This window comes from Berghia stephanieae, chromosome 1 (assembly GCF_034508935.2).
Source record: "Berghia stephanieae isolate SIO BIC M18660-M18661 chromosome 1, UCSD_Bste_1.3, whole genome shotgun sequence".
Taxonomy (NCBI): domain Eukaryota; kingdom Metazoa; phylum Mollusca; class Gastropoda; order Nudibranchia; family Aeolidiidae; genus Berghia; species Berghia stephanieae.
In genome coordinates, this window is record NC_088360.1 from 83,563,521 (window position 1) to 83,577,212 (window position 13,692).

Sequence of the window (13,692 nt, forward strand, 5' to 3'; positions counted from 1 at the left end):
ATAGGCCTATGGTACCATTTTTATTTAATGATTTAAATGACCTCCTGCTCAACATGACAAAAAGAGTTGTTAAAACTAACCATATAAAAGACGTAACTAATGTAGATCTTGGAAACAAAGAATTATTGCTTGAACTTTCAAAGGTCAATATAGGCACCGAGGCTGAAGAACTTTTGAAGAAGAGTAAGGCAGTCACTCCAAGGATGCTGTTAGATTTCAGATCTAGATGTAGAGATGCCATCCTTGCCACAATAAAAAAACTTCTCCAGAAATCCCCCCTTTCTTTCTCCCTTTGCAAGCACTTGCAATTTCTCGACCCCCAGATGGTGATCAACAAACCCAAAACATCAACAAAGCACCTTAAATCAGCCCTACTTCTAGGTCTACACTGTCCACTCAGTAACATTGATGATTTAGTTGATGAATATGACAAGTTCACTGCTAAGATAAAATCCAAGGAGTCTTTCCTCAACTTCAATTCTGGCCAGGACCGAGTGGATGAAATTACGGGGGCTCTTTCAGAAATAACCGAAAAATGCCCATTGCTCAGCAACCAGTGGAGATTTTTTAATTCTGTAAACGACATGATATTCCTTATTACCTTACGGATATTCCCAGAAATTATGAAGTGCATTATTTTGCACAATGAATTTCTAGACGATTTTAAAGATGGCGGCCCACCTTGAAACTTGGTCAAAGGAGGAAATCAGAGCTGTCATACGTTTTTTGAACGCCAAAAGTCTGAATCCTACCGAAATTCATAAAGAACTTCAGAGTATATGGTGAGCATAAGCCGTACACAAGTCTATCACTGGTGTAATTTGTTTGAAGCCGGCCATTCCGACTTGACAGACAGGGAAGGGAGAGGGCGTTCGATAACTGCGACGTCAGAAGACAATGTGAAGCGAGTTGATGAGCTTATTCGTCAAGACAGGAGGTTGAAACTGAAACTTCATGAAATCGAAAGCAGTCTTGAAATTTCGGAAACTTCTGCCCATAGAATTGTATTTGATGAACTTGGCTACAGAAAAGTCAGCGCAAGATGGGTTCCTAAGCAATTGACAGACAATCATAAAGAACAAAGATTGGACATCTGCAGGGAACTTTTGAGAAGAAGCAAGAGCTCACGCAGGGTTCACGGGCATACTGCCAACGCCGGCGGAGACTTTCTAGGGTACGATGTGACTTTTCTTGACAGCATAGTCACCGGTGATGAGACTTGGTTGCACCATTGCACCCCAGAAACAAAGCAAGATTCGATGACATGGAAACATCCATCCTCACCTGTCGCGAAGAAATTCAAAGTCATGCGGTCAGCAAAGAAAATAATGGGAACTGTTTTCTGGGACAGTCGTGGTGTTATTCTGTTCGAAACCTTACAACCTGGAGAAACAATCAATGCTGCAAGGTACAGTAGAACTCGGAAATAGCGAGTTCGACGGGTCCACTCCTGATTACTCGCTATTTCCGAGTTCTCGCTCTATTCCCGAGTTGCCAGGAAAGGTTATAATAATATTGCTGGTTATTCCCCTCAGTGTGTAATTCGAGTAAAAGCCGTTGCCCCTATTTCAATTTCTTCACAGAAGTGGCAGAATGCTTGGTTTTTGTTGTTTTTGTTTTTATTTTCAAGTAAAATCATGACTAGAAAAAAAAACAATAACATAGAAGTGTGTGCGTGTGCGTGTGCGCGCGAGTGTTTGTATGCACTCGGCATGTTTGATGAGGTAAGCAAGCGCATCACTCAATCACTGACCCATTGAAATAATGGTTCCACACTCCCCTCTCTCGCTGATCGTGTCGTTCGTTAACGATGCTACTCGCTGACCGATGCTGCGAAGTGAGGCATGTTGACATGTGCTTACCTCGCGCGTCGCGTGGCACCACATTAGGTGAATAATTGACCCCCACCCCCAATACACACACACGCACACAAACCCAACCCCCACCCAAATTTGTTTCGCCTATTATGTACTACTACAGACTAGGCTACTATGTAATATTACTCGTAACGAAAAATAAGAAAAGAAAAGAGGCTAGGCTAAAAATATTTAAATTGCCATTGTCTCTTGTTTTGCTTTACTTCGTTCGCAGTCCTAGGCTGGGGCAGGAAATGCTCGTTATTTCCGAGTTGACCTCTTTTTCATACTCGCTACTTTCATGCTAATTTTATTGACTCAAATAAGGGAAAAAAAAACGGGGATTTAGATTTTACTCGCTATTTCCGAGTTCTCGCTATTTCCGAGTACGTTACTTTCATGTTCTACTGTACTGCCAAACTCTTGACAAGCTTAGGGAGGCCATTCGCAGAAAGCGCCCAGGGCAGTTGACCAACGGGGTCATTTTGCAACACCACAACGCTACACCCCACACAGCACGAGCGACGCAAGGTTGGCTAGAGAAATATGGGCGGGAGATTTTGCCACACCCATCACACAGTCCAGACCTCGCACCATCTGATTATCACCTCTTTGGGCCACTGAAACGTGAGCTGGCAGGAAAGCGCTTTGATGTCGATGAAGAGCTTGTTGACCATGTGCGGAAATGGCTACAAAACCTTGACGGAAATTTCTTCCGAGAGGGTATCTATTCCATGGTGCGGCGTTGGCAGAAGTGTGTCGACAGACTTGGCTGTTACGTAGAGAAATGAAGGACGAGTCAAGGTATGATAGCATAAAAAACGCGGATTTTACAGGCATTTTTGCATTTTTCGGTTAATTATGAAAGAGCCCTCGTATATTCAGTGAAGTTGCCAATTGTCACCAAGTTGTGGGGATTCATGAAGAAATGTCTTGTGATATCTCATGGGCAAGCAACAGTGGAGCGTGGCTTCTCGGAAAACAACACGGCACTAGATACAGACATGGGAGAGAAAATGAAAACTTTGATTGCTAGGCGTACCATCAAGGATTATGTGAGGCACATAGGTGGCATGGAAAAGTTTGAAATTGGTGACAATTTATTTAAGTCATGTGGATTAGCCAGTAGAAGGTACAAAGCTTATTTGGAGGAGAAAAAAAGCATTGGAGAAAAAAGTGGGAAAAGAAAACTAGCAGAAGAGGAAGTTGTTGGGCTGAAAAAAAGGAAAGTTGTGTTGACAGAGAATGCTGCTTTTTTTAGGAAAGAAAGTGAAAAACAAGGCTGATGAAGTGACAGGGATGAAGGAGCAATTAGCTTTATTCACCAGTGCAAATGCTCTGAGAAAAGCAGCCATAGAGAAAGAAGAGGAGTTGGCCTCCATTTCTAAGAAACTTGAGGAGAAGGAGGCCTTGAAATTGTTGTAGAGGAAGGACAGTTTGTAAATAGTCTTGTACATAGTGTATTATAGTAAAGTGAACAATGAAAAGATTGGACCTCTCTATTATTGGAAATGTGGCGGATTAATATTGCATGGTTGATGAATCATGAAGAGAAAGCAAAATTGAATCAACTGATGGCAAGGAATCTAGGGGTAAGATGTAATGGTAATAAATATCTAGTATAATCATCTGTTCTTTGAAGGCTACACTAGTAAATGTACATGTGCACTATTTTAAAGAAGTAATATTTTATTATTGATAAATGGCTTTTAAAAAATCATTCTTGACGCATGGCGGAATAATTTTCCGCCGCGCGATGGGGTCTTGAAAAAAATTTCAAAGATTTGGTGGGGACCCTGTGTTTGGATATGAATGTACTAAAATCTTACAAAATGTCATAAGTACCTACATGTGAAAAATGCGTACTGGGTGTAAGTGTAAGGGATTGGATGGGTAAGGTTGAATGACGACAAAACGGAGGTGATGTATTTAGTAGTGCCGCGCTGAGGACCGGACCGAGGACCGGTCCCACGGTCTTTTAGCTGTGAACCGTGGTCCAGTCCCAAAGAGGAAGACCGCCGGCGGTCCTCACTTCTTATCACCTTTCAACGGTCTCGCGCCATACTACTTCCCCAGCGATTCGTTGCCTCGGTCCTTTGCCTATCTTCCACCAATCACCACCCATCCCACTTAATTAATCGCACCCACCCCCCTTTGCCATACACTAAACGACACAGACGACCATAGAGGCAGACGACCACCTCCCTCCACTCCGCAAACCGCCCTTTCGTGTGTGAGATGGGGGGAACAGGAGGCGCACGCCTTGGACGATTCCATTATACGGGGTAAATTTCAAAATTTACTACACCATAATGATCGCAATGACAATGATCTATGATGAAGGCATGACCCCTCTTCTCTAATGGGTTATTGTTTGAAATGTATGTGACTACTAAAGATGTGTGTGTGTGTGTGTGTGGTGTGTGTGTGTGTGTGTGTGTGTGTGTGTGTGTGTGTCGAACCTAGCAAGTTGCAAGTCTGATTTTTTGTTTCTTTTGTCCATCTCTTGTCGCCACTCCTTTCTATCGCATTGTTGTCATTTAAAATAATACAATAATATTAAAATTTCGTTTGGTGTTTTAACTAATCAAGTAATATGAGTTTCATTAGTTTCTTCCGTCCAAAAAAACCAGTTATAACGTCTGTATTTTTAAAAGGTCCAATAGAATATTTGGGGACCCCGATAGCTCAGTTGATAGAGCACTCTCTTTATACGCAAAGGGCCAGAGATCGATCCCGGGTGCAGTCGATTTTTTTCTGAATCCCTGTCTACTCAGCAATGAATGGGTAGCTGAGTTTGTTAGATCTGGCGAAAAGTCACCATCGACCCCTCTTATCACCTCATCCACCCCCTCTTATTATAACTTCACGTCTCTCTCTTACTCTTCAATGCTCGCTGCCCTCTAATGTGTGTGTGTGTGTGGGGGGGGGGGGGGGTAGGAGTTGCGTGTGTGTATCAACGCCACGAACAACTCGATCAACGCCTTGGGCGATGCCATTATCTCCGTTAATGGGGATAAATTTCAAATTTTATTAAATTATCGAAGTAACAATGAAGTACGGTGAGCAAATAAAGAAGGCATCACCCCTCTTCTCTAATTAGGTTACAATTTGAAATGAGTGTGACTACTCCGTGTGTTTTACTCCTGTAGGCCACGGTTTTCATCGTGTAGCGGTCTTTAACGGTTCAAGAATGAACGGACCGGTCTAGAGACCGGTCCTTGCGGTCTTCATTTCCCAAGGACCGTAGGACCGTGGTCCTTAAGCTTGCCAAGGACCGCCCCGCACTAGTATTTAGGGAACAGAAGATTGTGGAACGAGAAGAAATTGAGAGGTGTCAATGGATATAGTTGACAAAGTCAATAATATTGGAGCATTCTTAGATTCAGAACTGTCAATGTACCATCAAATTAAGACAATGATCCTATAATTGATGTGTCAGTTGAAAAAAAAATTGGATCTATTCGACAGTTCCTTTATGAGGATGTTTCCAAGAGTTTCTCTTTTATTTTCAAAGTTGGATTACTGTAATGCTCTGGTGTTTGATATCTCGGAAAATAAGCTCATGCGGCTGCAGACGGTCCAAAATAGTGCTACCAGATTGGTCTTTCGAAGTTGAGGTTTGACTGCCACACCTCTCCTTCGAAGATTGCACTGACTGCCTGTTGAGAATAGGGTCCTAGTTTATCTTTGGAAAAACACTGCCCCTCCCTACCTCACAGAACTCCTAAAGAAATATTTGACAACCTGACCTTTGCGTTCCTCCAATGACGCCACCCATTTGACTATCCCACGCATTCGTTCAATGGCAGGAACAAGGTCCTTTTCTCAATTTGGTCTGTCTGTATGGAGCACCATTCCACAGAGCATCCGGGAATCCAAATCATTGTCTATGTTCAAGAATCATATTGCTTTGGGTTGATGTACATACAGCACCAAGAACCTCATGTTTGAGGATACCGTGCGCTCTATATAAGAGTCTATTCCTATTATTATTATTATTATTATTATTATTATTATTATTATTATTATTATTATTATTATTATTATTATTATTATTATTATTATTATTATTATTATTATTATTATTATTATTACTACTACTACTACCACTACAATTACAGTTGTTGAAATCATAGGTCGCATTTTAAAAAAATCCTTCAGTTTAATTTTTTATGCTGGCTGGGTGAAATTAGTTGGAGGAAACTTGTGTTCGGTGTATAAATTAGTTCGAGGAATGAATGGAATGATAACAAAGAATAATAAGGAAATGATTCAGGACATTCAAATGAGTTCGAGGAAACCGTGCTGGGAGTGTATATTCATTATGACATGGACATCGGTCATTTCCGGTTTTTTTTTTCACACACGTCTCCCACTGACTGGGTGTATTACACCTGTACACTTTAAAGAGAGGAAACTGGGTGGGGTTCCTGGTTTCCCATAGTGGGCAGGGTGACACTTACTGTGTCTGTATTCCAATTTGCGTCTTGGAATGAGATTACTTGGTTTTGCCCTGGCCCTGGCCGTAGTGCTTGGCTGGGAGGGAAATAGTTAATACACAGTGTTTTGGGAGATTATATTTTTTCCTCGTAAATCATCTCTCTGTTATGTATTGTTATGTTTGTTATTTTGATTTCATAATGTAAACATTTGAGTGTATTCTTCTTAGTGGGATCTTGTGCTGGTGTCTGGTGTCTGGTGATCTCAAACTAAGTACATTGATAGTTTGGTGTACTCTTGGAATCTACATCTGTTCCCTATTTGAATCATTCCTCTTTGTCTTACTTTTATCTCAATTCCTTTTAATTGTACATCTAGGATCTTTTCACTATCCAATTGTCTTCCTTTTACTGGCGCTGATATGACATAAATGTGTTGCAAGCGCCGTAAAACCCTTAAAAACATACAAAAAGAAAGAGGGGAAAAATGATATCTGCCGACTTTTGTTATGAAAGTTTAATAATACATGTAATTTAAGAAAAACAACTTTTTAAATCAATTTAAACAGAACAAGAGGGTTGTTTAAGAACATAATGAACATGATTGAGTTTTTATGGTTTCTGAAAATTGAATTACAAAAGGAAAAAAAAATCAACTTTAGATTTGATTTTCATCAGTGGATAGAATCAGTGTGCAGTTCAACTTTAATCACCTTAATCTCACAATTATCATAAAGGAACGCTGTGTGGTCTTTGTAAATTTGAGCGATGGCATTTCTTGTATTAGGTTTTCGTTTTTCTGTCTTTCTTCGCAGGGCCAAGTCCACATCTCTTTTGTTTGACAGATTCTGCTTCAATTCGAGGCCTCTGTGGCGTTGATTGAGAAGTAGCTACAGTTGAAGTGGAAGAAGGCAATATTTTTTCCAACAGTTTCCATATTTTGTTTGATTGGAATTTGGAATGAGGGGATAGTTGAGCATCGCTGAATCTGCTCAATACACCGTTGACAACAAACATTTACTGTATGTTGAAAAGCTGTCTGTTGTCCTCATGCGACAACGTTGTCAACTGGGAATTTAATTTTAAAGATGACTTTTGCGGCAATTGAACTCAAATCTAAGAAAAACATGACAATGGGGCCATTCCTTTGATTTTCTTTTCACAAGGGGCCATCTCTTTGATTTTCGTATTACTGTAAACTGTAAAAGCATGAGCCATTTGGTCCAGTGTGTCAACCCCACCCTTGGTTCTATTATAATGTGCCACAATTTCAGGTTTCTTGCTTTCTTCGTCGATTTTTCTTGTGGAGTGCATGGTGCTAAGAAATATTACATTTGTATCCTTTTTGTCTCGCAGTGACAGAAGTGTAGTATTTTTCCTGAACAGGAACTGTGATTGTCTAAGAGGAAGACTATTCTTTGCTTGGAACTCAACGGGCAAGCATCTCTTATTCTGTCCCTCCAGGAAAATGCCACCGGATCCACATATCCGGCCGCATAACTGCATGTCTTTGCCGTATATTTCGTCTTTTTTGTTTAGATTAAAAAAAAAAAAAAAGAAAGAAAAAAAAGTAGTTGGCGCATATTTCGCTCTTCAAAAAAAAAAAAAAGAAAAAGATATAGAGTTTTGGCGTTTAACCCCCCCCCCCCCCCCAAAAAAAAAAACAAAACAAAAAAAAAAAAAAACAAAAAACAAACAAAAAAAAAAAAAAACCAACACGTCATACGATTAGTGGCTGATCGTAATGCTTAGCAGAATCGATGATGTATGAAGACCAGAATAAAAAAAAAGATACCCCAAAAAACTTTAGGCTAAATGATGCAGTTGAATCCGCGTAAAGTCATTACTCTTTTAGTCAAGTCCAATATTAGGATTCCACTGTATTGATAAACAAAGACTAAGACTAAGATGACTCCCAATACTATCCAAAAATCTCTTAAGCAAGTTTAAGATGTTTGGGCGGTGGTTGTTTTGTTTATCTGTATTTGATTACAGGGAAAAAGAAAAGAAAATGTTTTTTTTTCCATTGTACGCCAGACATGGCCAAATATCTCAATATTATATAAATTATTTTATCGGCTCAGCCCACCATTCAAATAGAAATCTCAACGAATGCAAAGTCAAAGGCTCTTTATTTACATACTCTCACCGTACACGTGTAAAATGAGTACCCGACCAGCGTTGAATCTGTCGGAAAAAAAGGGTGTAATATCGCCTAACAGGCGTCATGTCTTGTTCTATATGTTAAGTAGTGTTGCTGTTGGCTAGGGAGATGATTATGTTTGTAATATTGTTTCTGCTTCATTGCGTCTTAATCTGGAAGGGATTCTTTTCGGTTTTGAGGCAGTCCTTTGTAAATTGTCACTCTCGGATTGTGCGTTTTCAACAATTTCAAAGATAGATCGAGAACATTCAAATCGCTACTAAGTTATCAGTTCTTTTGATTTAGCAGTTTCTAGTTTAACCCCTTTACACTGTAGTTGCAAGGACTAAATACAAATACAAAACAGTGCGGTTATGTGGTCTTGTGGTATGACACTCGCTTTCGGATTGGAAGGTCCTGGGTTCGAGCCTTGCGCTCGGCGCATAGTTGATTCCTTGGAAAAGCCTCTTTACTCACATTCTTTCATTGTACTCAGGTGTAAAATGAGTACCAGGCCGTTAACAGCGTTGTCTTTGTCCGAACAATTGTAATATCGCCTAACAGGCGGCATGTCCCGTCCTACATGTTAAATTTTGCTGTTGATAGGAACCCCTTGTAAAGCGCTTTGAGTACATTTAGTGGACATTGCGCTATATAAAGCTCAATTATTAAAAAAAAAATCTAACTGATGTGTGATGTGCGCTGTGTTCTGTTTCCCAGGCTCGAATATGATTTGACTCAAACCTTATATCATTTAATCACTCACCATTCCTTATTATGTATATCGGCATTCCTTTTTCATGATACTTTTGTTTTGCTCAGGCCTTGTCTGGAATTCTTCATCAACCATATTATGAGAAGAGGCTTGATTTGAGTGGAGGAATTGATAATGGTCCTAGTCAACTCTATATAACGGATTATTTTAGATCATAAAAGTTAGTTCTCTATGCATATAAATGTAAAGCAATTCTAATTGAATACCAAAGACTCACAAAAAAAAGCTTGTTAGTGGGTTGTTAGTTAGTAGTGCTCTTGATAGAACAACGACCCCCTTGATTGAACGATTGAATACAACTCGCTTTCCACTTTCCTTTAGATAATCGTCGCCTTGTATTGTGGTCAGTGTCAGCCTTTAAGTTATTGAAGGCTACTCCAGACCGAGTAATGCGAGTATCTCATGACTTTGACTTTTGTGGTTTAAGGGAAAAAAAAAACCCCAACCTTTGTCAAGCATATTGGTGCTATGCGTTTAGGTCAAATACTCACAACATCCTTGGGTTTAAGGAAAAAAACAACAACCCAACCCTTGTCAAGCACATTGGTGCTATGCGTTTAGGTCAAATACTCACAACATCCTTGGGTTTAAGGAAAAAAAACCAACCCAACCCTTGTCAAGCACATTGGTGCTATGCGTTTAGGTCAAATACTCACAACATCCTTGGGTTTAAGGAAAAAACAAACAACCCAACCCTTGTCAAGCACATTGGTGCTATTCGTTTAGGTCAAATACTCACAACATCCAATATACCAAGACACAAAACGATATATAGGTAGTCTAAACCCGTCTCTGAGTAAGCAAGTGAGACCGATATTTCGGTCATTTTGGTCAACTTCACTGCTCCATTAAATAAAAACCATCAAAGTTATGACAATGAAACTTTGAGCAAACGAAAGTGCTTTCTTTTCTCTTTCGTTTCATGGTATTTTTATTTTGTTAAAAGAATATTTACATTTTCAAAATTTTTTACAATATGCATACTTTCACGGCCAAACGCGCACAGAAAATCGTGGTCCAGAGCACCTACTGCTGTTTAAAGTCTTGGCAACAAGCGCCGTGGAATCATATTCGCATGAGAAGTGTATGTTTTTGTTGTCGAAATATCACTCTTTCTAGTGGTGTCACGGGCTAATTTCTAAGTTGGCTACAAGTGGGCTAAAATCTCATTTTAATTTTTCAAATAACAAAAAAATGCATTTTTACTGGAAAAATCGGAAAACCCTTACCATCATATTAAAATTCAGCCTTTTTTCTTTATAGAGCAGTAAAGTTAGGTGCCCCAAACGTAAACAATAACAAGTTGCTAGTGATTTCCGTTAGGGACCGGAATAATTTACGCACAATATAGGTCTCCCAATTTTGTAGTTTGAGTTGTAGGCAATACACTTTCAGTATTGAAAATATGTTTACATAAAATCTAACAGTTGCAGAAATAATAATATAAGGCTAAATTATTCTGAAAATCAGGCTCCGAATAATTCTCGTTTTGTTCACACCAGCGCAATAATTTGCTCTGGTCTAAAAATAGATAGACTGTAACTTTTGATAAATTTTAGAAAATTTTACCTTTTGTTCCATAAAATATCCATATCTAGACATTATTTGATGCATGATCGAGTATTTATGAATATTTTGTTCTTTTGCCACCTAACAGCCAAATTTTAAAGGTTATTTTTTTCTATTATTTACATTGGAACGTGAGCTGTCAAGACAGGAACATGTGGTTTGCCACGTGCTTCTCGACCTTTGTTTACGTTTGGGGCACCTAACTTTACTGCTCTGTAATATCAAAAAATCATAATGATACGAAACCACGACGCTTGTTGCGTCAATTTACAAAAACGCCGGTCTAAGCCACTTTCTTTTTCTACCGTACGCCATTACTGCAATGTGTGTGTAGCTACTGCTCTCACATTTTTTCATCGTTATGGCGACTTCACGGTCTGAAACTGCCAACATCTTGCACGAACTAATTGGTAAGTGTTACTAATATTGTTTTCAGTCATGATTTGAAAAGTTAATAGATAAATATTAGTTTATTTTGATTTAATTGCCCAAGTCACTGTCATCGAGTCATCACTGCCATCCGTCGATCAACCGGTCACTTTCTAAAATTTGTTTATTTTCTTCAGTTCCGTCAATTCACAGTCTGACTATTGAATTTGTATTTTCAAAATTTTATTTCAATTTACAGCCTATTGATTTGTTTCTCTTTTGTTTATTTTAACTGATATATTAGCTGGTGTTGATGCGTTTTTCTCGTATTCTGAATCAGAATGGCTGCCAAGAATAATTTCAGTTTTCTGATCGAAGTGGACTAGTCCATTATATAGAATGGGGGTTGTCATAGATTATAAATTGAGTTTTGCTTTTCGATTTTAAGTTATCAAAGGTCTCCCATTGAGATTTATTGTATTATTTACCGACCAAAAGAGTTATCAAAGACACTGGCAGGCACAAGTTCATCATTTAATGAAAATATTTTGAGATACGTACCCCGTATTTTAGCTCATTAACCTTAAGCAGCCTGTTGATTTGGAACAGTCCAAAGCTGTTGATATATTAGACATTTTTTCTATTAACCTTTTAGATTATTAAATTATTAGTTCTTTAAACTTCTACTTAGCTAATAATAATGTAGGCTTTGTTTTAGTCATTGATATTGATAATGATATTTGCATTCATAGTTTTTGGGTTTTTAAAAAAGCCCCCCCCCCCCCCCCCCCCCCTTCTCTCTCTCTCATATTTTTTTCTCAGCCAACATGCTATATTCTTATTTGATTTATTATTGTACTTTCAAATGGAATAAGAACATTTTCTCTTGCATCTATTTTACGGATGATATATATATATTATATTTATTATATAGCTGGGTTTTCGGATTGATTTCCTAAGCAGAATGTGCTTATATCTGATGTCATGATTGGATAGTTTTATTTTGATATTCTAATCTACATGTGAGGTCTAGGAAGAAATTGTCATAAACATTCATTTATCTTTTTTTCTTTCACCACAGCGGATGATAGCTACCATGCCATGTTTAAAAGGTTTACCAGAGAAGGAAAGGGAAGAAGACCTGATGCCAATCCACCAACCCTCACCAATCGAGTGCTTGTCCAGCTGTGGGATATCATGCTGTTCAGTGGCCAAGAACAGAAGATGGTATGTTACACCTACTCTTATGTCATACCCAATTTTCCTTTAATGTGTGTTTAAGAATGTTGCTATGGTATGGATAGTGAAAGTACCGTCTTTTTAGCACAAATACAAAACATTTATAAAACACTTATTCGAAGTAAACGGCATGACTGGTTTACAATTTGTTTAACTAATTACTGTTTTTAAGTTGATCCCGTCTTGATGTTTAAAGTATTTATTTAGCTTAATAGAGGAGAAACTCAATAATTATATTGTCATTGAAGCTTCTCATTTGTTTTGTCTTTTCTCTTTTGCGTTCAAAGCTTCATGCAGCATGTTTTGATAATTGAATGGTGTACATTTAACTCATAAGATGGGGTACTCCTCCCTTTAGGTGCTTTACAACTTGCAGACAAAGGCAATGGAGGTTTTCTGAATTTAATGTTCGATAAGGAAAATATTTTCAAAGTGCCTTTTGTTGAGGGCAGGCTGTCAATGTGTCATGTAGACGCAGGTTAGTAAACGTGTTCTAATTGGTCGGTAACAAACGATCTAATTCTAATAACAGCAAAAAATTGGGGATCAGAGGTCAATGTTGCTATCCAGGGGTGTCGTTTTCCAGAGGTTGTACTGTATTATAAAAATTTAATGGTATCAGTAGACCCTATTAATGGCTTTTTTTGTCATGTATGGACTTATCAATTTTTCATTGTTTCATGCAATTGTATGATTTTTTTTCTCTTGAAGGTACAAGACTGGTTTGGCTACCTCTACAGTGACCATCCTCTTTTGCAAGCATCATGTGATCGGCTACGCAGCATAATGTCCTCTGCATATTCAAGAGCTTTTCAATTGGTGGATGGTCCTCAGGATGTGTTCAGGGAGTATTTAGATAATGTTTTTGACTTTAATTTTATTTCAGATGTTTTATCAGCAGCTCATATTGACAGGAAAATTTTGTTAGGAGACCATGAAGACTTCATAAGACCAAATGACTTCAAACTTTCAAATAAAATAGTTTTAGATTTAGAAAAATTTCAAACTTCAGAGAGATTAAACTCCAACTTTACAGCCAACTGGCTTTTCTTTATAATCAGTGGAACTGAACAAAAAGATGGGGATAAAATGTTATCAAGAATTTGATCTTAAGGATAAATAAACTAAAAGTCTCAAAAAAAAAAAAACTCCAATCAAGTAAAAAAAATCAGTGCAAATGAATTTGAGCAATTTTTAGAGGAAGAATTCATATATGAAATACAACATTTTTCAGGAAGACAAACTAAAAATTTGATTAGTGCTTCAGTATCAAATGACTTAAATGAAACTCCAATGGAA

The 13,692-nt window shown here is 38.2% G+C and overlaps 1 protein-coding gene across 1 annotated transcript in view; it reads left to right on the forward strand.

The window, feature by feature from the left end:
- Nucleotides 1-11,044: 11,044 nt before the first annotated feature.
- LOC144959392 (uncharacterized) overlaps nt 11,045-13,692 on the forward strand; it is a 2,895-nt gene continuing 247 nt past the window's right edge. The window contains exons 1-3 of the mRNA XM_078891969.1: nt 11,045-11,195; nt 12,236-12,381; nt 13,105-13,692. The exon at nt 13,105-13,692 is cut by the window's right edge and continues 247 nt beyond it. Of these exons, the coding sequence (XP_078748095.1) occupies nt 11,147-11,195; nt 12,236-12,381; nt 13,105-13,500 (591 nt within the window). The 5' untranslated portion in view covers nt 11,045-11,146 and the 3' untranslated portion in view covers nt 13,501-13,692. The remainder of the gene's footprint in view (nt 11,196-12,235; nt 12,382-13,104) is intronic.